Source organism: Brassica napus, chromosome C7, assembly GCF_020379485.1.
Source record: "Brassica napus cultivar Da-Ae chromosome C7, Da-Ae, whole genome shotgun sequence".
In the NCBI taxonomy this organism is placed as follows: domain Eukaryota; kingdom Viridiplantae; phylum Streptophyta; class Magnoliopsida; order Brassicales; family Brassicaceae; genus Brassica; species Brassica napus.
Window position 1 is genome coordinate 11,799,413 of NC_063450.1, and position 25,490 is coordinate 11,824,902.

A 25,490-nucleotide genomic window follows, 5' to 3' on the forward strand; every position below is an offset into this window, starting at 1 on the left:
CCCATGCACTTTGTGACACAGGAGCATCAGTCAATATTTTATCTAAGGTTATGGCAGACCAGTTGGGTCTGAAAATAGAGCACTCATCAGAATCTTTCACCTTCGTGGATCTTTCAGAAAGGAGCTCAGGAGGCATCATAAGAGACCTAGAGGTACAGATTGGTAATGCCCTTGTCCTAGTAGATTTTCATGTCCTGGACATCAAGTTGTGGTATTCATTGATTGATTGTTCTTAATGCTTGTCCTAGATTAGCTAATTAGAATATTGAACCTAGGAATCTGCATGAGTCAAGCATCCTTGACCATCCAGTCCTGAATCTAATCTGTCATACTAGGACTGCTAGAAAAGGGCTACCGCTTAACTAGACAGCTAGTGAGCATTATCAACCTGCGCCTAGGGCTTAACTAGAAGCATCGATCTATATTGTCTTCTCACAATCGATCGATATATGTGAAAGGTGTATCGATCGACACTTTCTTGTGATCAACAGACGACAGTTGAGATTCAAGATCTAGTTAGTTAACCAGTGAAACATTGCCATCGTTGATTGTGGGAACCGAAATTCACACCGTGAAGTTTTGTTAATCGGAGGAAAGCCAAGTTAACCTAGCCTTCCCAGAAGGTCCTGGTTATCTGTTGAGCCACACACGACACGATCAATATGAAAGAATAAAATGAAAATAAGCAGAAAAAGAGAATAAGAGGATCTTATTTTCGAATTCGCGTTTGAGCGTGAACAACAAGTAAAGACCTAGGCTACAAGAGCTGTCGGTACGTTCGCTAGTCTAGCGACCTAAATCTAAGCTAGTTGAGTCGCAGCTCGATTAGTAAAAACGGAAAAAAGATGCCTAAATTGCTCTAAGTGCTAAGTTGCTCTGATGTGCTCTGATCTCCCCTCCCTCTTCGTCCTAGGTCCTCCTTATATACTCCTCCTTAGGTCGGTTTACCTCTTCTTGGGCCGGATTTGTCGCGAAGCGGGTTTTCCATATTTCCTTCTTCTTTGTGATTATCTTCGGAAATTTGACATTTATCTCTTCCCGCGGATGAGATAAACCGTCATACCAGTCTTTGGGCTCAAGTCCTTTGGGACCATAGATGGGCTGTTGTCCGCAATTCGGACCCTCTTTGGGCCGTATCGAGACTTAAGCGTTTTTACGATTTTACTCACGAAGTAGCCGTTGGTATAGCCATGGTTCTTCCAACGGAACCCTGTTTCTTCGCATAGCCGAGGCAGTTGGTGTTAAGTTAACCGTAACCTGCTCTACTACGAAGAATAGGAAATCGTTCGAGAGACATAACCTTCCCAACTTCCCGAATACTTTCGACGATGTTTTTTAGACGGAACATTGGTGTCGTATCCACGGACCCGAACACTGAGTTACGGAAACTTCGGATGAAGATGCATGGTTATGGGATGGGACCGGGTTCGGAATGGTCCACGGAGAATTGGCCGCGCTCGCCGGGCGAGCTGACCGGCAACACGGTCGTGCTTGCTGGGCGAGCTGGCTCGTGTCGCGGCCGAGCTCACCGGCGAGTCGACCGGCAACACGGTCGTGCTCGCAGGGCGAGATGGCTCGTGTCGCGGTCGAGCTCGCCGGTGAATCGACCGGCAACACGGTCGTGCTCGCCGGGCGAGCTGGCTTGTGTCATGGTCGAGCTCGCCGGGCGATCCGTTTCGGCTATACGTTTTCTCAGCTTTTGAAGTTTTGGCCGAGATTTAGTTTCTCTGAGGACTTTCGGACATCGATTCCGTCGTGACCGATTTTGACCCCAACAGTTAGCCCCCCCCAGCTAGCTAGGATCCGTGGACCTGGGTGTTAGGTCCTAGCTTGCGGTATGGTCTGTTCTAGGTTGAATTAGATGTAATCGTTTGTCGAAAGATTGAAGGTGAATAGTAAAAAAAAATTGTATATGTAAGGGAAGTAAGTTTTTCAAATTCTTTACTCACTTCTTCCCTTAAAAAAAGATTCCTCTAAGATAGAAATTTTTTCTCCAAGATATCTCTTTGCTCAAAGAAAATGTCTTCAAGAAAAGGATCTTCAAAGAGGAATTCTTCCTCACACTCATCTTCGGGTGACTCTTCTGCCAATGAGGTGATCGCCCCGAAAGAAGAGTTTGAAGTTGAGGAAGAAGCAAAGGATGCGAACTACAAAGCTCTTTGCGGCTCGCCTCCGCCTTCGCAAGACATTCCGATTCCTAAGAGGCCCTTGAGGTTGCCAAACGCATCCCTCACACCGAGCATGGTCTCTCCCGACTATCTCACGACTCTCAGGGACTTTTACCAGATTCCAAGTGGAGTCGTATTTCGGATCCCGAGTTGCAACGAGAGTGCGAAGAACCCTCTGGAAGGTTTCTTTACTTGCTACGAGGCCTTCCTGGTGTATTGCCACATGTGGTTTCCGATCCCTGGTACCATCGTCCGCGCGCTTCACCACTTTGGGCTTTCGATCAGCCAGCTAAGCGTTCCGGCCTTGCAGCATTGGCTCGGCGTGTTGATCTCGAGTTACGAGCTAGGAATGGATCTTAACCCTGGCGACTTCGAGAGATTTTGGTCTACAAGAGGAACGGGGATCGATGGCTCATACCGCATGGCGCCAAAGAAGGGCATGGCTATAATTCAGGGGCACACTTCACATCCTAAGACATGGTTCGAGCGCTTTTTCTTTGTCCGGATAGATGGGGAGTCTGTCGAGGAGAGCTACCTCCACCTATTCCGTCGGGAGTGGAACTTCACCCGTGGTAATATGAATAGCTATGTTTTTCGTTTTGATACCTTGAAAACATGCGAAGATGATTTTTTTATTATCTTGTAGTGAACAGGATCCTTCCGCCCACTCCTGTCGATCTTTTTGCCAAGCGAGATCTTCTCCGCGGCAGGCCATTCTTCTGGAATTCCTTCACCGTTGAACGGATTCGAAGCGCCGTGGAGCTCCATCGATCTCGAGCCATCTCTCAGCCTCTTGACGTTCCGTATGACGTAGAACCGGTCATTGATGTCTTGCTTGCTCAGAGGCAGAGAACCAGGTCTCGGAAAGGCAAGGGAGTTGCCTATGAGAACGTCTTGGGAAACCCTCCGCTGCCAGAATGGAACCCTAGTTTCTCCCCAGGGGAAAGGAGTGGAACCAGCGAGGTTCCCCCTCTCAGCGACTTTTTTGCCGACCACCCTCCCGGTTTTACTACTCATGAGTCGCTGGACGAAGAGTCGAGGAGGAAAGTAGTCGCCGAAGGCTCCAGCTTAATCAACGAGGTTTATCCTTTGAACTTTGATCTAAATTATATTTTTTTTTTTTCCTTTTCCGATCTTAAGTTCGTGCAGGGGATGAGGGTGTTCAATGCGGCGCTCAACGTAAGTTTCCGGGGGTCGCGTATCTCTCACTTCAAAGCCGAGGAGGCTGAAAGAGAACTCTTTCGGTTTCAGAAGGAGGTCGAAGAACAGAGCCGGAGACAGGTTGAGCTCCATTCTCGGGCCCTTGTCCGTGCGGAGAGGAGAGGAAAGAGAGCGATTGTCGCCGAAATGAAGCGGAGGGCTGCTTTGTTTGCCACCGAATTCGAGAGCTTTAAGGATGCTCAAGAGTTCGTGGGCGATTTTTGCGAGTGCCGCGGCTCGGTTGCTACCCTCTACAAGTCGCAGAACGAGGACTTCTCTTTTCCTGCCGAGGTCGCTGAGATGTCGGGTCTTATGAACGGGTGTGCCCATGACGAATCCTTGGTTCCTCCGATCGAAGGAAGGGTCCGACAGCTTTGGGATTCCATCGAGGTCTCGGAGGACACGGCGGAAGCGGGAACCAGTGTTGGTGATGAAGGTGCCGGAGTCGCGGACGGAGAGGTGGACCAGCCTGCGAGCTCGTTCGGGGTCTCCATGTCCGGGTTCTTCGACTTTGAGCTTTGAGGATTGTTGGGATTATTTCCCTTAGTTTTATTTCGAGGTTTGATGTATCTCGGCCGAGTGTGGCCGTATTTGATTTATGTGTGTTATGGCCTTGCGAGGCTATGTGAACTATGTGTTTGAGACCGGTCGTTTGGTGGCTTTGGGATCTAGCCGTTTTTTGCAGCTTCTATATATATGATGAATGATTGACATTCTGTGCGTTTTAGTTTATACTTCTGCCAAGTGTGAGGGAAAGATACGAGTAGTCACTTCGTATTTTAACTCTTAGTTTATCGTCCTGTTCATTTGCTCTTACTGAACGAGGGCGTTCGGAAACGTTTAGGAGTTTCGCGAAGTTTCGTGAGCGTATTAGATATAGACGATGGGAAATGTTTTTAATATCTCGTATCATGTCTTTAGATGTTAGTGGACCAGTAGGACTGGGTTTAGGGCAAGACCTAGGTTTACTTTCGGCTCTAAGGCTGTGCGATGACTGATCGGCTCTCGTTTTGCCTGTGGGCGATTTCTACCTGGTTCTTTCCGATTTAAAGTCCGCGACTTGGCGCCGGCTTATATGACTTGCATGGAACGAACCGAGCACTCTCCAAAGACCGTCTGGAGTGCTGACCAAAATTTCAAATTTCTTGTATAGCGCGCTATGGTATCCTCGTCGGATGTAAGAGAACCTTTACTTTTACGAAAGGTTAGACTACGAGTTCTTTTTTGAGAACGTTTTGGGTTTGTCCGTCGGGGCCAATCGACGGGCAATTTTTTTTTTTTTTTTTAAAGTTGCGGACGGACCGTGTGTTTGGATAATATCTCTCGAAAATATTTACGACGTCTCACTTTTTCCGAAAGGTATATCCTTTGTAGTGAGAAAGTTACGATCTTCATTTTTAGAGAAGATGTATTTGGTATTGCTTGACCATTGATACGCAGTGATTGTTGTTTAAGTTAGTTCCCATCCAAGGACTGCTTGAAAGGTATGCGTGTTTGGAGACCCTTGTCTTGGGTGTTTCTCAGGTTAATCTCCGATTGTTGTGGCTTATTGCAAGTGAATCGGGAGACCGAAATAAAATGATTTTTATTGGAAAAGTTTCGAAAATATCGAGTACATGTGTGGATATTCTGAACTTTGTGGGAGTATACGAGTATACGTACCCACTCCCCCCCCCCCTTTTTGGAGAGGGGGATAGCTGAACTTGTCAATAGGACAAGCTGCCTACGTACCTCTTTCGAGGATCAAGCCATCTCGTAGTTCTGCTATGTTGTTGCGGGCGTTCCTACTCGTTGGATAGGGTCGTTTCTGTTACTTCGGCCGTTGAGGCTTTAGTTAAATCGGCGGCCGTTTCGTGAGTCGGGTTTTCCGCTAGTACGGCGATGGACTCCGGGATCGCGTCGCTGTCCGGAGCCGTTGCCTGGGTGAGTAATTCCGAATCGCTCTTTGTAGAACCTTTGGGAGTACTCTGAGTTTTCTTGACTCTCTTCGGGTTAATCGCAGGGGTGTTCCGAGTTTGTTGTAGCTTATGCTCGGCCAAAAAGCAGAGCCTAGATTGTTTCTGGCATCCCCAGATTATTGCTGTTCGGTTTGGTGTTGGGAACTTGATGCTAAGGTGGTAAGTCGACGGTACCGCGTTCATTGAGTTGATCCATGGGGTTCCCATGATAACATAATAGATGGCCGAGTTATCGACTACGGTGAAGTCAACAATTTTCGTGACTTCCCTTGCCATGACCGGAAGTTTGATCGATCCGAGGGTCATTGATGTTGTGCCCAAAAAACCGGTCAGGGGTTTTGGTTCCGGGACGACTTCCCCGAGTTCGATGTTTATTCTCCGGAGAGTGTCGCGGAAAATGACGTTGACCGTGCTGCCTGTGTCGATGAGGATTCTTCCCACTTTGAGGTCTCGAATCACCAAGTCGATGACTAGTGAGTCGCAGTGAGGTTTATCGAGTCCGACGGTTTCCTCCTCCTCGAAAACAATCGTATCGTTTGGAGCGTTGTCGGTTGGGGACTGAGCCGTCAGGTTAGAACTTGTTTCCGCCCTTCTTCTGTAGGCCTTGATGGATGAAACAGAGTCGCGGTAGAATTGCGATTCTCCGATGATCATGTTTATCCTCCGGTGGGTACTATTGTCTCCATGGTGATCCTGCCTTCTTCCGCGTTTCTCGCCAGACTGGTCTGCGCGTGCGTCCCTCTCGGGAGACTCTTTATCAGTCCTGGGAGGGCGGTCAGAATCTAGGATGAGGTCTTTTATGCTAGTGACCTTGAAGAGGTCGCCAGCGAGGAGTTTTGCGGCTAGCCTTGCGCCGAGAACTTTGCAGTTCATAGTGGAATGACCTTTGGTCTGGTGAAACTCGCAGTAGGAGTAATCCTTGTACTGGTTCCTGGTCCAGGTGTTTCCGGAGGTCTTTCCTTGTTCGGAATTGATAGTGTAGTTGTGCTCGCCCTGGACGTCTTCTCCCTCATGGTGGACATACTTGTCGTTTCGAGAGCTTTTCTTTTTTTTGTGGGCGTCTTCTGCGGGTTGTACTTTTGGGAGAGGATTTTCATCTCCTCTTCCATTACGATGAAGTCCGTTTCCTTATGAAGAGCATCCTGAATCGTTCTCGGTTTTTCGAGGGATATCCATTGCCGGAATTTCGACCGGTACCAGAAAGTTTTCTTCAGAGCATCGATCGCCACTTTGTCGCTGATCCCGGTGACTCTTGCCATTACTAGCTTGAATCTGTTCATGAACTCGCGAAGTGGCTCGTCTTCTCTTTGAGACAGACTCCAGAGATCGACGTCCGAGGTTTTTCTGTCCATGAACATGGAATACTGCTTGAGAAACTCTGAAGCAAGTTGGCAGAAACTTCCGATGGAAATTCGTTTTAGGCGAGAAAACCATTCGAGCGCGGCTCCTTTGAGGTTTTCGACGAAGAGGAGGCAGTAGCTAGTGTCTCGTTCGCGTTCCTTGAGTTTTCACCTCCCCATCGCGATCTGGAAAGACTGCAGGTGCGCTTTCGGGTCAGTGTGGCCATCGTAGATGGGAATTTTGATCTTCACTGGGTCCGAGACGTTGGTCTCAGTTATCCGGGCAGTGAACGGGGTTTTGCGTGCTTCCTCGAGAAGTCTGTCGATCTCGGGCGCAGCGCTTGTCGCGTTGTGGATTTGTGATTACACCGCTTTCACCTCCGCTGCAGTTTTCAGGATGTACTCGCGGAGATCGTGGATCTCATCAGGATTTCTGGCAGCCTTGCGAGCTTGTCTGTGTTGGCTGCGGTGGATCCTGGCCTGCTTTTCGGCCAGCTCCTCCTGGTCTAACCAATAGAGGTTTTCTTCTTCCTCGGTCATGGGTCTTTCGAAGGACGCATCCTGCCGAGCGGACTAGCTTCCCGTTCTTCTTGGGTGGATGTCAGCACCGCCGTCCGAGTGATCGGACTGGTCGCTTATATCCAGGTCGATGCGCTTGATTTCTTCTCCTTCATTGCTCTCGGTAGGAGGTGGAAGATTCTCCGCAGTTTGCTGTGCACCTGGCTGGAGCGTTTCATCAGGGTTTTGGCCTGAGGAAGCCTTGTCCGCGTGTGCAGCTCGATTGCCCGGATTCTCAAAATCAAGTCTTCTCCCGCTGCGGGCTCTTGTGGTCCCCCGCGGGGATTTTCTCCTGGCCTTCGCCGTTAAGGTTTCCACCTGTTTTGCGAGAGAGGCCACGAGTTTTCCTTGTTCGTACGACTTTTTCTGAGCGGAGCCGAACATTTCCTTCATCTGGTCTAGTATCGTGGTGTCGGCAGTGACCGTTGATACGTTTCCAGCTGGAGTTTTATCAGCATTGGCATCGACGGGAGTCCCGTCGTGCGTTTGCGGGTCTTTGTCAGTGTTGGTCGTCATATCGGACTGAGCGTGTGTGGTTGCGAGAGAGATAGATCCGTACCCCCCTTCCTTCTAGCGCCCAACTGTGGGAACCGAAATTCACACCGTCGAGTTTTGTTAATCGGAGGAAAGCCAAGTTAACCTAGCTTTCCCTGAAGGTCCCAGTTATCTGCTGGGCCACACACGACACGATCAATATGAAAGAATAAAATGAAAATAAGCAGAAAAAGAGAATAAGAGGATCTTATTTCCGAATTCGCGTTTGAGCGTGAACAACAAGTAAAGGCCTAGGCTACAAGAGCTGTCGGTATGTTCGCTAGTCTAGCAACCTAAATCTAAACTAGTTGAGTCGCAGCTCGATTAGTAAAAACGGAAAAAGATGCCTAAATTGCTCTAAGTGCTAAGTTGCTCTGATGTGCTCTGATCTCCCCTCCCTCTTCGTCCTAGGTCCTCCTTATATACTCCTCCTTAGGCCGGTTTACCTCTTCTTGGGCTGGATTTGTCGCAAAGCGGGCTTTTCCATATTTCCTTTTTCTTTGTGATTATCTTCGGAAATTTGACATTTATCTCTTCCTATGTATGAGATAAACCGTCATACCAGTCTTTAGGCTCAAGTATTTTTGGACCATAGATGGGCCGTTGTCCGCAATTTGGACCCTCTTTGGGCTGTATCGAGACTTAAGCGTTTTTACGATTTTACTTGCGAAGTAGCCGTTGGTATAGGCATGGTTCTTCCAACGGAACCCTGTTTCTTCGCATAGCCGAGGCAGTTGGTGTTAAGTTAACCGTAACCTGATCTACTACGAAGAATAGGAAACCATTCGAGAGACATAACCTTCCCAACTTCCCGAATACTTTCGACGATGTTTTTTAGACGGAACATTGGTGTCGTATCCACGGACCCGAAGACTGAGTTACGGAAACTTTGGACAAAGATGCATGGTTATGGGATGGGACCGGGTTTGGAATGGTCCATGGAGAATTGGCCGCGCTCGCTGGGCGAGCTGATCCATGCCACGGTCGAGCTCGCCGGCTAGCCGACTGGCAACACGGTCGTGCTCTCCAGGCGAGCTGGCTCGTGTCACGGCCGAGCTCACCGGCGAGTCGACCGGCAACACGGTCGTGCTCACCGGGCGAGCTGGCTCGTGTCATGGTCGAGCTCGCCGGGCGATCCATTTCGGCTATTCGTTTTCTCGGCTTTTGAAGTTTTGGCCGAGATTCGGTTTTTCTGAGGACTTTCGGACTTCGATTCCGTCGTGACCGATTTTGACCCCAACACTAATCACTGTGTTCAAGGTGTTGAGCTCTAATATATCATGCATGCAATTGATAGGCATCTATTGGATTATAATTTTCAACACCTGAATAGAAACCCTGCATCTAATACCTTTTCAATAAGTTACACCCCAATCATCTTGTTAGTCGAGCAATAGACTTGCTCAATTAGGATTGCTATTTACATTTAAACAATAAAACAACAAACACTTAAAATTAATAGTTTACTAGATTTAATAGGTTCCCTATAGCCCCTTGTGGATTCGATCCCTAAGTACTACAATTGAACCTCTTATTTGAGAGAGTAATTTACTCCTTAGGGTAATTTGAGTGGTATCAAATAGTTCAGCAACATGCACAGTATCATTAATTTTAATGACAAGGTATGAAATGAGCCATTTTTGAATACCTATCAACTACCACAAAGATAGAGTCTCGTCCGACCTTAGTCTTAGGTAAGCCAAGCACGAAATCCACAGAGATATCTACCCAAGGATGAGATGGAATGGGTAAAGCTGAGTACAAACCTTGGTTTTTTCACTTTGGACTTGGCCTTCTTGCACACCACACTTCGGTTGCATATCCTCTCCACATCTTTCATCAGACTCGGCCAATAGAAGTGATCATAAACCACCTTGTAGGTTTTCTAGATTCTGAAATGTCCCATCAAGCCTCCTCCATGAGATTCCCTGACAAACAACTCCCTCAAAGAACATTGGGGAACACAAAGATGGTTATCAAAGAATAAGAAATCAGAAATTTGGTAATACTTCCCATAGGCAACCTTGGAACATTTTCTGAAAACTTCCTTGAAGTCTGGATCAGTTTCATACAAGTCTTTGATAAACTCAAACCCAAGCAACTTGGTCTCAAGAGTGGACAGAAGAACATACCTTTTGGACAAGGCACCAGTCACCACGTTTTCCTTACCTTGCTTGTACTTGATTACATAAGGGAAGGTCTCAATGAACTCGACCCAACGGGCATGCCTTTTGTTCAACTTCTGCTGGCCCTTATGATGTTTCAGAGACTGGTGATCCGTATGAATGACGAACTCCTTAGGCCAAAGGTAGTGCTGCCACGTCTGAAGGGCTCGGACCAAAGCATACAGTTCTTGGTCATAGGTGGGATATTTGAGAGTAGCTCCTCCAACCTTCTCACTGAAATAAGCAATAGGTTTCATATCCTGTATCAAAACAGCACCAATACCTACACCCAAGGCATCACATTTGATTTCGAAAGTTTAGAGAAATCAGGAAGAACAAGTAATGGGGCTTGAGTCAACTTTCCTTTGAGGATCTGGAACGCCTCTTCCTGGGCTTGTTCCCACTTGAACCCAACGTTTTTCTTGATTACTTGGGTAAGAGGGGTAGCTATAGAGCTGAAGTTCTGGACGAACCTTCGATAGAACCCGGCCAGGCCGTGAAAGCTTCTCACCTCGACTAGGCCAGTCTCGAATGGCCTTGATCTTTTCCTCGTCCACTCTGAGTCCATCTGCACCTACAATAAAGCCTAAGAAGACCACGTGATCTGTCCCAAACGAACACTTACCAAGATTAGCAAACAAACGTTCTTTTCTAAGAACTTCAAGAACATATTTCAAATGCAATTTATGATCATCAAGATTCTTGCTGTAAATGAGAATGTCATCAAAGTAGACAACAACAAAATGACCAATAAAGGACCGCAAGATATGATTCATCAAACTCATGAATGTACTAGGTGCATTGGTAAGGCCAAATGGCATGACAAGCCATTCATACAATCCTAGTTTAGTTTTGAATGCAGTTTTCCATTCATCACCTTCCTTCATGCGGATTTGGTGATAACCACTTTTCAAATCAATTTTAAAAAACACAGAGGAACTATGAAACTCATCAAGCATGTCATCAAGCCTAGGGATTGGATGCCTATACTTTACCATTATGTTGTTGATGGCTCGGCAGTCCACGCACATGCGCCAAGAACCGTCCTTTTTGGGCACAAGGAGAATAGGAACGACACAAGGGCTGAGGCTTTCCCTGATGTATCCCTTCTCAAGAAGCTCCGAATCTGTCTTTGAAGTTCCTTCGTCTCCACTGGATTGGTTCGGTAAGCTGGCCGGTTTGGAAGAGACGCACCTGGAACGAAATCAATCTGATGTTCAATGCCTCGGACTGGTGGCAATCCCTTAGGATTCTCTTCTGGAAACACATCAGAGTATTCCTGCAACACATCTGTAAGATCACTCGGAATTTCCGGTGCAATGTTAGAGGAGGAAGCCATTAGAGTTTCTTTATAAACGAGCAAAAGAAACGGCTGTTCTGAAATTAAGGAATTCTTTACCTGGCTTCCTTTGATAAAGAAGTTAGAGTTCCTAGGAGATTCCTCAGGTTCGGATGGCTTTGGCTCTTTGTCTCGGCTCTTCTTCAGCTGGAGCTGATCTTGATGGACATCGGCCGGTGAGAGGGGAACCAAGGTGATCTTCTTTCCCTTATAATTAAAGGAGTGGCGGTTGGTGTATCCGTCATGTATAGTTTTTTTGTCAAACTGCCATGGTCGTCCTAACAGAATATGGCATGCGTCCATGGGAAGAACGTTGCAAAGGACCTCGTCCTCATATCGTACAATAGTGAGAGGGACCGCGACCTGTTCCCGGACGTACTGTTCTCCTGTGTCGTTCAACCACTCCAATCTGAAAGGTCGAGGAAGTGGTTTGGTCACGAGTCCTAACTTTCTGACAAGAGACTCACTAGCAACATTAGTGCAACTACCACCATCAATAATCAAAGAACAAAATTTTTCTGAAACTAAGCATCGAGAATGAAAAAGATTCTCCCTTTGTTCTCGTTCATTGGTTTTGGGTTGAACACTCAATGTTCTTCTGGTAACAAGAAGTGGACCGTAAGCTGGGTAGTCGAGATGTCCATCCTCATCATCATAGATCGGCTCAAGTGTCTCATCAAAGGCCAAGTCTAGATCAAGGTCTGAATGTTCTTCAAAGATCGGAACAAGTCTTTCGTCTGTGGCTCTCCTGGCAACTAGAATTGGCCCTTTGTGTGGGTAGTCGAAGGACTCTCCTTCCTCATCAAAGATAGAACCGTGGTCGCCCTTGTCCTCTAGATCGTCCTGATCATCCTCGGACTCAACCTCGCCATTCTCCCTGAGGATCATCACTTTCTGGTTCGGACACTTGCTGGCATAGTGGCCAAGGCCTTTACATCTATAGCACCGGATGTCTCTTGCCCTATTGTTAGTCTCAACTGCTTTACCTTTGTCAACATGAACCGGGGTGTTAGTCTTAACATCAGTATTTGTTGTGATTGGAGACTTACCTTTGTCTTGATAGCTAGGCTTTGGAGCAAAGGCCGGTTTAGAGTAGCCCTTTCTTTTGGCTTGTTGCTCGATCAAAATAGCCTTGTGTAGCATTTGCTCCATACTTGTATACTCTTGAAGCTCCATTCGATCTTGAATGTCTCGGTTGAGACCGGACAGAAATCTGGCCATAGTGGCGTCTAGGGGCTCGTCCACATCCGCCTTTAACATCAAGACCTCCATCTCTTGGTGATAGTCCTCCACGGATTTGGTTCCTTGAAGAAGCCTTCTGAGCCTTCGGTGAAGTTCCCAGCGATAATGTTCAGGAACAAAACGTCTCCTCATCATGGCCAAGAGCTCGTCCCAAGTAGAGATTGGTGGTCCGCCATTCCTTCTTCTGTGAGTCACAACTTGATCATACCTGTTAATAGCATAGCCAACAAACTCAGCTGCGGCCAATCTGACCTTTTTCATTTCAGGGAAGTTTTGACAATCAAAAACAAGTTCAATTTTTCTTTCCCATTCAAGAAGAGCATCTGGGTCGTTTTTACCATCAAAAGTTGGGATCTTATGTTTCACTCCTCCTAATCCCTCATTAGTTTGATCAGTTCTAGCAAAAGGATTAACATCACCTTGGTCACGGTTTTGGGTTCCTCTCCTTGGGCGGTTGATGGAACGATCGACTTGGTTCTCATCCTCTCCGACTTCTTCATTCGGCCGGTTGTTTCTCCGTGGGCGATCTCGCCTGGTTCTAGATCTGGCCGGTTGGCTACCTTGGATCTCATCAAGTCTGAGATGGATCTGTTCCAAACCTGCATTCATAAGGTTAGTCATGGAATCATTGAGAGCTCTCATCTGCAAGTTAGATAAACCAGCATAAGAATTCCCGGTTTGGTTCCTATCTTCTTCACTCTCCATAGTTCCTGAAAAGCTTAACACAAGAGATTAGTTTAAACAACAAAATTCCTCACTCACTCAGGTGTTTGATCTCGCCCACTCTTAGTGTTTCTCTCGGAATTTGGATGGTCACTCAATAAGTTGTCTCTCAAAGTTCTAAGAGAACAAGACTAGTAACAAGTTAGGATCTCCAAGCAAACGGGGGTATTTAGATAGAAAGATAAGAACTTTTTGGGTTTTGAAATCCGTATTAACCACTCTAAGGCTGGATTTCTCTTCAGCCAGTAGGATTTCTCATCCACCACCTCGCTACTAATCAAACTTTTTTGATTTTTTTTTTTATATAGATCTAGTGGCCGGTAAAGAGATGGCCGGAATTTGAGATAGATAGAAGAAGATGAACAGATTTAGAAAATGGAAGATGAGAAGATGAAACGATTTAGAAGATGGAAAAATGATACCGGTTGAGTGGCTCTGATACCACTTTGATATGTCCTAGATTCGGACAAGGATCACTCAACAGGATTTTGGATATGAACTCACAAAAGTAGGGAGATCTGATGGACCTTATGATACTACCGGCTTCGATTGTGGTTTGGAATGTTACGTCAAGACCACCAAGGGAAGATATGTTTACTTGGAGAATCACTCGACAAGAAAAAAGAACTGTTCTAAGCAAAGAATAAAGAGATAAACTCATAAACTTTAAGGGAAAATCGATCTTTTTGATCATGAAGAAGAGTTTACATATTTATAGTACTTGTGGTAAATGAAAGACATTAATAAAAACACTTAGGAAATAACAAAATTGACTGAGAATGTGGAAGGTCAGTCAAGAAACTCTTCAGCTTCTTCGGCTGTGACTCTTCGGCTGATGTCTGGATTCATTCGATCAAGTTGAAGTCGCCGCGGTAAGGAGCTGGACGAACGCGGGATGGTCTGGACAGTCCGTGGCTGATCAAGCAGTGTACTGATGTGGCCTAAGTCTTCAGATAGTTGGATAATTCGTGCTTTAGAGAAATCTGAATGATAGAAGTGCAAGAGGGAGTCGGACATGAGGGTTAGTCCATTTGCTCAATCATTGGAACAGTCGGTTCGTGCCAAACGGACCAAGAGAGAGAAGTCTCAATCATTTTGGGAAACCTCATGATCCCAGTCAAGTCTGGCATGATCCAAGTCAAGTCTGGCATGACCCACATCAAGTCTGGCATGATCCATGTCAAGTCTGGCATGATCCAAGTCAAGTATGGCTCGGCTGTTAACTTTGGCTTGTCGAGATGGTTGGAAAGGACGCGTACTGGTTCGGTCAGATCGGTCTTCAGGTCGTGGACTTGGTCAAAGCTTCATTCCGGATGTAAGCGGGTCGAGGCGGTACACGGCTCAATCGGCCTGGGCGGTACGGCTAGGAAGGCGAACCTCAGCTGAGCTGTCCTAAATGGTCTGATCTCCATTCTGGTTTGGTTCCATGTAACGATCCATGGACTGAGGCGCATCAAGAAGTCCTCGCAGCTCCAAGGGAAGTTGAAGGTCGTCGAGGACGCTCATTCCCTCGAAGAGGCTCGGTTCGAGTCTAGGATTGGCGAGCTTGAACGAGATCTTGGGAAGACCGCAAGCTCCTTGCTTAAGGCGAAAGAGGCAAAGACATCCAAATCTTCGGAGTTGCGTCGGCTAAAGCGCAAGGTTAAGAGTGGAGAGGGATCGATGGTTTGCGCGATTGGAGAGGCCAAGGAGGCCGTGCGCGCTGAGTTCCAGATCCGCTTGTCGAGGATTTGCCGATTCCCTTGACTCCTTGGCGGCAGTTCATGTTTGGGATTTGGCCTTGGTGGGAGTCAAGGGAGGGCGAACGAGGTCGGTGAAGCGCCTCAGTCTCCGCGAGCTGAGGAGGCTGCGCTTCCCGTGCGTACAGCAGAGCCGGTGGATGTGGAAGGAGACTTTGACCTGATTCTTGCGGGCCTGAAATTTGAGTGCGTTCTTCCGTCCTGCTCTGTGAGCCTGTGGTTCAGGATCCCGTAGCTGAGGACGCATGAGGGAGCATGGCTCTGGACCCAGAAGGGGTGATTGGCGAAGGTGAAGCTCCGCGTGCGGAGGATGTTTGAGTTTATAGTCTTGAATGAGAATTTTGTTTTTATGTTTTTGTTCCGGCCGAGTATGGCCGGGTTTTTATCTCGGGACTGGCCGCTTGTGGCTTTGAATGCCCGTCGCTTCTGCGACTTTTAAATGAAACTTTGTTTTTTGCATTTTTAAGATCTTATGGAGTATTTATATGGGTGTAGAGGGAAGACTACGAGTTGTCATCTCGTAGGCTAACTCTAGGTGTGCTGCTATATTTGTGATCTGTTTCGGGAGTTTCCCGCAGTGCGAAGACTCGCGGAATTTCTGAAGATGCACGAATACTAGCCAAGAGACAAATTTTGGAATCTCGTATCAGGGTGTTTGATACTATGCCTAGAGATGTTAGAGACCAGTGTGCTGGGTTTAGGGTAAGTCCTAGGTCTAATCACGGCTTAAGGGAGTGCAATAACTACTTCGACTTACGTTTCCCAAATCGTTTACGACCTGATTCTGTCCCGCTTTAAAGTCTGTAATATGATATCGGCTTACGTGACTTGTATTGTAGGAATCGAGGATCTCTTCGAGGACAATTTTTAAGTCTCCCGAAAGTGCTGCCCAAAAATTTTGAATTTTTTGTATAGCGCTATTACCCTTATGTCGGAGGTACGAGAGCTATCTCTATGAGACAGCTTAGTCTGTTTAGGACGTCGAGAGTTTGTTGTGATCAGCAACAAACTTATCGGTAGATATTATCGTTCTAGCTTCTTCGCAAAGGATACGTGTTAACAAGGGATGTCCGTTTTATAGTCGTGAACGGACTGTTTTTAAAGTGAGCGTTCCCTTTCGGGAAGTTCTTGACGAAAAAGAGTCCTTCGGGCATTAGCAACGTCTCGCTTTGCCGAAGGTTGAAGTTTTCCGTCATTTTTTGGTGGAGTGTTCTGATGACATTCGGATTATGGGATGTTTTCCGCCGTATTTAAAAAGAATTTTCAAAAATATAGTCTGGGAGTAAAACTTCAACCTTCGAACTATACGAGTATACGTATGCGTACCTTCTCTCCCCCTTATTTAATGAGGGGGGACAGCTGAGCTCGTCGTATGACGAATTGCCTACGTACCCTTTTTCAGGGATCAAGCCGTCTCGTAGTTCTGTGCGAAGTGTTTCTTAGTGGTAGTATTTCTTGAGGTGCATCGCGTTCCAAGATCTTGGAATTTTGATGTCCTGCATATTTGCGATTTCGTACACGCCTGGTCGAACTACTTTTATGATTTTGTAAGGTCCTTCCCAGTTAGTTCCGAGTTTTCCGGCATTCCGCTCGGCGGTGTTTTGGAAAAAAATTCGTAAGACTAAGTCTCTTTCTTTGAATTTGCGTCTGCGTACGTTAGTGTTGTAGTACTTTGCAACCACCTGTTGATATTTTTTTGATTCGTTAAAGGGCTTGGTCCCGTCGTTCGTTGATTAGATCGAGCTTGTTGGGGTCAAAAACGGTTACGACGGAATTACCACCCGAAAATCCTCGGAGATCGTATTTCCGAAAGACATAGTAAAAAGGATGATGTAACTTTCGTAAAATATAACCAAACACGAAGTTTTTACGAAGAAGTATCCTTGAAGATTCAAACCAAACTAACCAAGCTCGACCGTTGCGTAATTACCACGCATACACACTGTCCGGTCGCTGCGTAGCAACCAAGTTCGAGCCAAAGCTCGGTCACTACGAAGCGCCCGAGCTCGAGCCAAAGTTCGGTCGCTACGTAGTGACCGAGCGCTCGTCCCGCTCGGTCGCTACGTAGCGAGCGACCGAGCACTCGTCCCGCTCGGTCGCTAGCGAACGAGCGTTCGTCCCGCTCGGTCGCTACGTAGCAACCGGGCTCGAGCTGAAGTTCAGTCGCTGTGTACCGATTGAACCCTTCCGAACATCGATACGACATCAATCCATGCATTCTCGTCAAACCTTCGAATGCTATCTCCCGAAGACCGTAGCAAGCTCAGTCCATGTTTTCCGTTATTCAAATTCATCGATCAAACTTCGCGGATTAGAAACCGCGGAAAGTTCGTTCTTTATCAAAAAGAATTCGTAGTAAACGTGTCGAGTCGGAAGACGGCCCAAAGGGATCTAAAACACGACTCGAGGCCCATCCTACGATTTCTTAACCAAAAGCCCGTAAAACGCAGCACGGTTTACACTTGGTCCACAAGGAAGGATAAATGTCAAGTTTCCGCGGATAAATACGGAAGTTTTGAAGATAATTGGAAGATCGGGAAAAATGGAATATCTCAATTTTTATGCTATGACGGCTTAAGGGCAGAAGAGTAAAAGCGTAAACCGACCTTGGAGTTAGTATATAAGGAGTCCTAGGCGAGGAGCATGGCAGAGGATTTTTCAGAGCAAACTTAGCACTTAGAGCAATTTAGGCAATCTTTCGTTTTTGTTATTTCGAGCTGCGACTCAATTAGGTTTAGCCATCTTATGGTTGCTAGAACTAGGAATCTCGCCGACAGCTCTCGAGCCCAGGCTTATACCTTGTTGTAAACGCTCATACGCAGATTCGGAATAAGATCTACTTTGCTCTCTCTTTCGATTTCTTATTCTTATCGTTGTTATTCTCGTGTTCTGATTGCTTGACGTGTGGTAATTAGAAGATATCCGGGTCCTCTGAGAAATTAGGGTTTTCCTAGTTTCCTTATTTAAACGGAAATCGACAGTGCGAATTTTGGTTCCCACAGTTTGGCGCTAGAAGGAGGGGGGGGGGGTACGGATCAATCTAACCCGCAAAAGCCACATCACTCTCGATCAGACATGTCAACTAACGACGCGGATAACGTGCAAACTCCTCTTAACGGAGGCAACGGCACCGATCTCCACACTCCAGTAGCGGACGTATCCGCGGCCAACGCACAAGCCAACGCCGCGACGCTCGAGGAGTTTAAAAAGATGTTCGCCACCTATGAGAAAAGGTCGGAAGAATAGGATAAGCTCGTGAATACCTTGACCCAACAGGTTGAAACCTTAACGGCAAGGACCCAAGCAATCCACCCCCGCGGAACCACCAAAATCCGCAGGAAAAGGCTCGACTTCGCTACCCCACTCGACAGATCAGGAGTCGCGCAGGAACGACCTTCCAGTCAAAACCCTAGCGAGAAATCTCCCATCGAAAAGGGGTACCCTGAAAGCCTTCCGCCCCCTGAAAAGGACTTGGAGGATAACGAAGCCGAACACATTGACCTGGATCCTATCGATGTTTCCAACGACACCGACGAGGACGTCGACAGACATCCAAGAAGGACCAGAAGCCGATCTGCTCGGGAAGGCTCCCCGTTCGAAAAACCAATGACGGAAGAGGAAGAAATCGCCTATTGGAATGAACAGGAGGAGCTGGCTGAAAGACAAACCGAGCTCACTCGCAGTAAACGCCGACAGGCTCGGAAATCTACTGACGAGACATTGGATATCCGTGATCTTCGCGACTACATCACCAAGACTGCGGCAGAAGTGAGGGCCGTAATGTCTCAAATCCATCATGCTACTAGTGCTGCCCCCGAAATCGATCGAATGTTGGAAGGAGCTCGGAAGACCACTTTTACCAATCGAATTACGGACATGAGGGTGTCCGATCCGGGAAAAATCAAAGTACCGAAGTACGATGGTACGGCTGATCCAAAAGCGCACCTTCAGGCTTTCCTCATCGCGATGGGAAGAGCTAGACTGAAGGACGGCGAAAAGGATGCCAGCTACTGCCGTTTGTTCGTTGAATACCTGGAAGGAGCAGCACTTGAATGGTTCGCACGCCTTCGTCGTAACACCATCGGGAGTTTCCGACAGCTCGCATCGGAATTTCTCAAGCAATACTCTATATTCATAGACAGAGAAACTTCCGATGTTGACCTCTGGATTCTCTCCCAGAGGGAAGACGAACCAATCCGCGAGTTTATCAGTCGGTTCAAGCTGATAATGTCAAGGGTCAGTGGGATAAGTGACAAAGTGGCCATCGACGCGCTGAGAAAGACGCTCTGGTACAAGTCGAAATTCAGAAAGTGGATAACTCTCGACAAACCACGAACGATCCAGGACGCCCTCCACAAAGCAATGGACTACATCATAGTAGAGGAGGAAACTAAAGTCTTATCGCAAAAACATAAGGCGGTAAGACCATCCTCGAAAGACGTGGACCCGAAAGGGAAAAAGAAGAACTCTCGTAACGGCAAGTACGTCCATCACGAGGGGGAAGATCTCCAGGGGGCGCATAACTATGCGATCAACTCGGATCAGGGTCGGACCACGGGCAACACATGGACTCGCAATCAAGGGTATGACGAAAACACCTTCTGCGAGTTCCACCAATCCCGAGGACATTCCACAACCAACTGCAAAGTCTTGGGAGCAAGACTGGCCGCTGATGTGTCGAGTTTTAACCCGATTATCTAACTGCAAGTGCACAGTAAAGTACGCAGTAGTAATGCGGGATCGAATCCACAGGGACCGATGATCACACGTAGAGTTGCAGACAAGTTAATAGCTACAGCGAACGAAGATATATTTTTGATGTTTTTTTATTTAATTTTCTTTAGTGTCTCAAAACATAAACAAGCTGTAAAAAGATGATTTAAACGATTTGAAAACTATTTTAAAAAAAACGTTGGGCATTGGGAATTCTCAGGGATTTCTTTTTAATCAAGATACAATTAATGGCAGACACAGGGATATATTAAGAACCGTCTAGAACTCAAACACGATATTAGAATTAACCTACTTCCGTAGCGCTAATTCTCTATGTTATAGAAATCTCCACACTAACTTCCGCTGAGTTTCAATTTCTAAACAAGCATTAAGAACAGGTTCAATATGTTCACAAAGCGCAATAACATCAACTTCCGAGGGTTAAGGACACTTTGCTCATCTAAAGTATTTTCGGAAGTTCAAACAATCACTTTCGGTGCATCAAACAATCTGATATCATGAACTAAGTGATCAATTCAGTTCAAGCAGTAAGAAATCCATTAGATGAAGAACCAAAACGTAATCCCTTAGTCTACACACGTTTTATGAATCAAAACATCAAGAAATCCCCTATGAGAACCCCTAAACCCAACTAGATGACTACTCACACATAACTAAGCAAGAACAACACGATTTTGATGAAGAAAACATGATAAGATTGTATTAAAACAGAGTAAAGGTTCAGAAGATCTTCTCCAAATGGTTTTGAGATGAACTCATTTACAAATCTTCACAAATCACACAAAACAAGTTACAAAACTCTCAAATCTCTCTCAAGAACTTGTAAATCTCCTTCTTGGTCTTTTCTGAGTCCCAAAAGTCGAGAGTTCTTTTCCATTATTGAGGGGAGTGGGTAAAAAGGAGTGAAAAGCTCGTTGGTGCGTGTGGAGCCCGTAGAGCGTGGGATCGGTCGATCCACATGGACCGGATCGGTCGATCTAGTGCATGAAACCGTAGCGACACGGCTTTTCTTCTTAGCTCTGGATCGGTCGATCCACAGACAATGGATCGGTCGATCTATGTCCTGTGCGATCAATACTTCTCATTCGGTCCATTGTTTGGTCCATCTTGCTTCTGAATAAATCCCGAATGCGTTCTTTTCTTGCAAGCTATCTAGTAACCTGCATATTACACTTAAGAACACCAAAACGCATCAAATAGACCCAAACATTAATTAAAACCGACCATTTAATTGCTCCAAAACGAGTTTAAAACCGTTAAAAACACGGAATATCAACTCCCCCAGACTTGAATCTTTGCTTGTCCTCAAGTAAAGAGGATTAAAATTTGGGAGCTCACTAACCCTCAGTAGACCTTACCTTGTGATTTCGCTAACCACTTAAATCAGAGACTGTCAAGGCATTCATTCCAAATCCCCACCAAGACCGCGCAAACCTTTCCATATTTCAGACCTGCAAGTCTCAGTTTCAAGTAATCAACTCTTTACATTCATTAAAAAGGGCGTGACCTTTCCACCAAAGATATCTCCATCAGGTATAACGGGCTCGGTGTTTGGGAGGCTGTTTTAGTGTTTAATTAGGTGAGGCTCAAGTGTTTGTGGGTATCAGCGATAACAAAAAATGCAAAACATTATGCAAAATCGCTGGAGAAACCGAGTATATTGATAACCACGTTTTCGAACTGCTCAAGTCTCAAATGATCAAAACCCAACAAATCTCAAACTCTAACCCCAAATTTAAACAACGCATCATCTCTGGTACACAAAATAAAAATAAAATGTCTAAATCAAATCTACTGAATGAGATATAAACATGAACTCTTTTTTTTTTTTTTTTTTTTTTTTTTTTTAGAATCGACCGATTACTTGCAAATGTTTTGTGGTAATCAATCGATTCATATCTGGATTTTTTTTTTTTTTTTTTTTTATATTTCATAACGAAAACTTATACAAACCGAAATCGAATATATACACTGCGATGCAATCACACACTTACAACACCCAATTTTTCTATTTACACCTCTAGACACACAGGTCCGTGTCTAACCACCTAAATGTTCCGATCCTACCTAAGCAGTCGGATGAACCATGTCTACCCTAATCTCTCCATTGTTTTTGCACATGTATGCACATATGATCAGTGTGTAAGAATGCATGGAGATGAAATAAAAGGGTAAGGTGTAGGTGTGGTACCAAACTATTGATGAGTCTGGCCATTCAGGATTATTAAAGAGTGGTAAAATGTGGTAAAGAAAATCCTGAATGTGTATATGGTGTACCGTTTCCTGATGTTGATTCCTGGTCAAAAGAAATTAAATTCATTAATGGTCAAAAATAGTTGAGTCGATTACAATTCACCGAGACTTGATAAAAGATTTAAGGAGAGGTTGTTTGGTCAAGTGGTTCCTCGGTTTGTCTGCGCTAACAGTCCTGAAAAATGGCCAATATGAAATGTAATGCACAACACACAAGGAAATAGTCTAATAATCATCACAGGGTCTGATAAAAATACGTAGAGAGTTTTTAAAACACAAGCAAATCCGATAAACTAAGAAAATAAAAGAAATAATAGCAATATGGTACATAAGTAGCATCCTCCCCCAGACTTACTTCACACCGTCTCGGTGTGAAAATAATTCCAAGAGAGATTACCGATCAGGCGTTGCGGTCAGTGCGCCTCTTCGAGCGCCTCTCCAATGCTCCATCATCATCAGAGTCCTCCGCTGCCTCAGGTCCAGCAGCGGTGTCGTGAGCGCCTGAGTCGTCATCGCTATCTCCAGAAACAGCTGGCTGTGATGCGCATCCCTTCTTAATGTTGCAGATTCCCTTCCACATCTTCAGCAGTATGGAGTTGTTGGTTTGATGGCTCTTGATGGACCAAGCGTTGATCTCAGCAGCGGATGCAGTAGCGGGAGGTGCTGGTGGCAGCATATACGGAGTGAAATCCGTGGGGAAAAGACTTTCCTCATCTTCAGGCTCCTCCTCTATATCATCATGTGGTGCCTGCTGGTGTGTCGATGATGATGCGACTCCTTTCTTCTTCAGTGTCGCGGGTCTGGCGCAGAGAAATGCAGGCGGTGGTAGAAATATGAGAGCACCTGGATCAGTCAGCTCGGTGATGGCGGTATAGGGTAGTTTGACAAATTGCTCTCTCCCTTGTGGGTCATGGAACTGGTAGATATGAGGGGCTGACTTGTCGATGCTACCTCGCCAAGGGCCGGTGAGGTAGTGGCTGCTAATGAGTGCTCTCATGTCGAAAAAGTTCTGATGCATCCCCTTCTTATCCACCACTCTGTCAAAGGTGGAAGAAACACTCCACATTGCCTTAAGATCCGTGTGATAACCGCTCCAAACCCACATCTCTTCGTGTCTGAAACTTTGAAGTACGCAAGCTTCTCCGCGATCACAGCTCCTATGTTTATGTCCTTCCCGCTAACATAGGTAATGTCTGCGCCCTGAGGCCATAGGTGTCCAGCCCCGATGAACAGAAGAGCTAGCTCATCTTTTGTCACTGCAGCGGGTTCTGTCTTTCCATAGATAACACTGCTGATCACTCTCACTGCATATCGCAGAACAGGGCTACGAATTCTAGCTTGCTTGGCCTCTCGAGAGATGAAGTTTCCTGAAGCGATGAATTTCCAGAAATCATTGTGTTCCGGGAAGTCAGGAACACAAGATTGACGTCCTTTCCCGAACCCAAAGACGTCGCACAGCTGAAAGATGGTCATGGAGTGGAACTGCCTGTTCACAATGAAGGAGAACATTGCCTTATCAGCTACCGGGTTGTCCTCGTCAGGATGGTAGAGGCGGGCTGATGCGAGGAACTGCCTGGTCAAATCAGCATAGCAATCACAGTGAAGATCGAAGATGTTCCCCAGGCCAATCTTCTCGAACAAGGCTTCAATATCCTCGGTTATCCCCAATGCATCTGTAGTGTCTCTGTGAGCGAAGCGCGACGGACATATTTCCACTCCCCTCATCTGCTCGTAGAAATCATCATCATGTATATCCCACTGCTGGGTTATCTCTCGATTCGCAGGATGAGACCTATCCGTCTTTCGGAAATTGCCCCTTGTGCTGAGCCTAGCAGTCTGTACCGAGGAACTCCCACGCTCACCCTGCTTCTTCTGTCTCTTAGGCATTATCTGCAAAATTAATTCATCAAAACCCAAGTAAGAGACAAATAGAAAAACACTCTTATAAAATCAATTCTGATCAATCCCCTAAACATGTAAAAATTTAGCACACATCTCTTCTCAAAACTCAAGATAACACATCACACTCCATTCCAATTTTCGTTTTTCAATTAAACTCCAAAATTAAAATTTTTATTTTTCAGTTCCAAATTCATAATTGCTTAAAGAAATCATGCTGCAAAGTGTTAATCATCATGAATATTCAAGCATTTCATTCAAACAATTAGAATTTCAGTTTTAATTTGAACTTTTATCAACATTATGACCATTGGAAATTATTTCTCTAAAATCTCAATTCAACCCACGAAATTGGCAATCAAGGTAACCCATGAGTATAATCATCACAAATAAACCATCCTAGATGCCATTCCATTTAGAATTCGGAGATTCCCCAACATCAAACCCTAGGGCGATTTTAGATTCCAAAATTGGAGAGTCATACCTGTGTCTTGATGAAAACTGATGGTAGAAACGGATAGTGCTTGAAAAACTAATGAGTTTAGCACCAAGAATTACAAAAATCGGATGAGAGATGATGGAAATCGAATTTGGTGTTCTTGAGAGGTTTGAGAGAGTTTGAGAGGAGAGGAAGATGAAATGATATGTGTTTTGATTGATATTTTCGCGAGTTGGGTGTTTTGTGGGTGTTTTCCGGTTTAAATTAAGTGAAATCAAACCGGGCAATACTTACCTTAGATCGACCGATCCTACGCGTATAGATCGACTGATCTTATCCTGAGATCGACCATTCTGTTTCTTTAGGATCGATCGATCTCTGCCTGATCGTGATACATGCCTGAAAATCATCTAAAAACACAACCAAAAATCAATTCACACAAGAAAACATAATCACAAAAGAGAAAGAAAATCAAACCATGTGGGTTGCCTCCCACTCAGCGCTTGTTTAAAGTCGCGAGCCTGACTATTTTGTTGTCCTTAGGCGAGATCAGGTTCCGATAAAGGAATGTTGGTTCCTTCTTCGGGTTTTGCATCTGTGAAGTAAGTTTTTAGCCTCTGCCCATTGACTGTGAACTTCCTCCCATTCTCTTCCAAGACAACAGCTCCATAAGGTCTAACCTCTGTGATGGTGAAATGTCCGGACCAACGAGACTTAAGCTTTCCAGGAAATAGCTTGAGTCTAGAGTTGAACAGAAGGACTTTGTCTCCAGCAGCGAAGTCTCTCGGGATTATCTTTCTGTCATGCCACGCCTTAGTTCTTTCCTTGTAGATTTTGGTGTTCTCATAGGCGTTCAACCGAATCTCGTCCAGCTCGTTCAACTGAACCATCCTCCTTTCTGCAGCGGTTTTAATGTCGAAGTTCATCAACTTCGTTGCCCAAAAACCACTGTACTCCAATTCCACAGGTAGGTGACAAGACTTTCCATAGACCAGATTAAAAGGAGTGGTGCCCAAGGGAGTCTTGTAGGCGGTTCTATACGCCCATAAGGCGTCATCAAGCTTCACAGCCCAGTCTTTCCTTGTTTTGCCTACAGCCTTCTCCAAAATCCCCTTGATTTCTCGGTTCGATATTTCAACCTGCCCACTTGTCTGAGGATGATAAGGTGTAGCTACCTTATGCTTTACTCCATGTTTCTT

At 45.8% G+C, this 25,490-nt stretch overlaps 2 protein-coding genes across 2 annotated transcripts; both read right to left on the minus strand.

Annotated features, from left to right (window-relative positions):
- Positions 1 to 5,152: 5,152 nt before the first annotated feature.
- LOC125590416 lies at positions 5,153 to 6,199 on the minus strand. Its single transcript, XM_048763980.1, has one exon. The coding sequence runs from the start codon at positions 6,197 to 6,199 to the stop codon at positions 5,153 to 5,155; it is 1,047 nt and encodes a 348-aa protein (XP_048619937.1).
- Positions 6,200 to 9,620: 3,421 nt separating this feature from the next.
- On the minus strand, positions 9,621 to 13,209 carry LOC125590417. The gene is made up of 4 exons (XM_048763981.1): positions 10,953 to 13,209; positions 10,354 to 10,527; positions 9,782 to 10,206; positions 9,621 to 9,686 (listed from the first exon to the last, which is right to left on the minus strand). The coding sequence occupies exons 1-4, from the start codon at positions 13,207 to 13,209 to the stop codon at positions 9,621 to 9,623; spliced, it is 2,922 nt and encodes a 973-aa protein (XP_048619938.1).
- Positions 13,210 to 25,490: the final 12,281 nt, after the last annotated feature.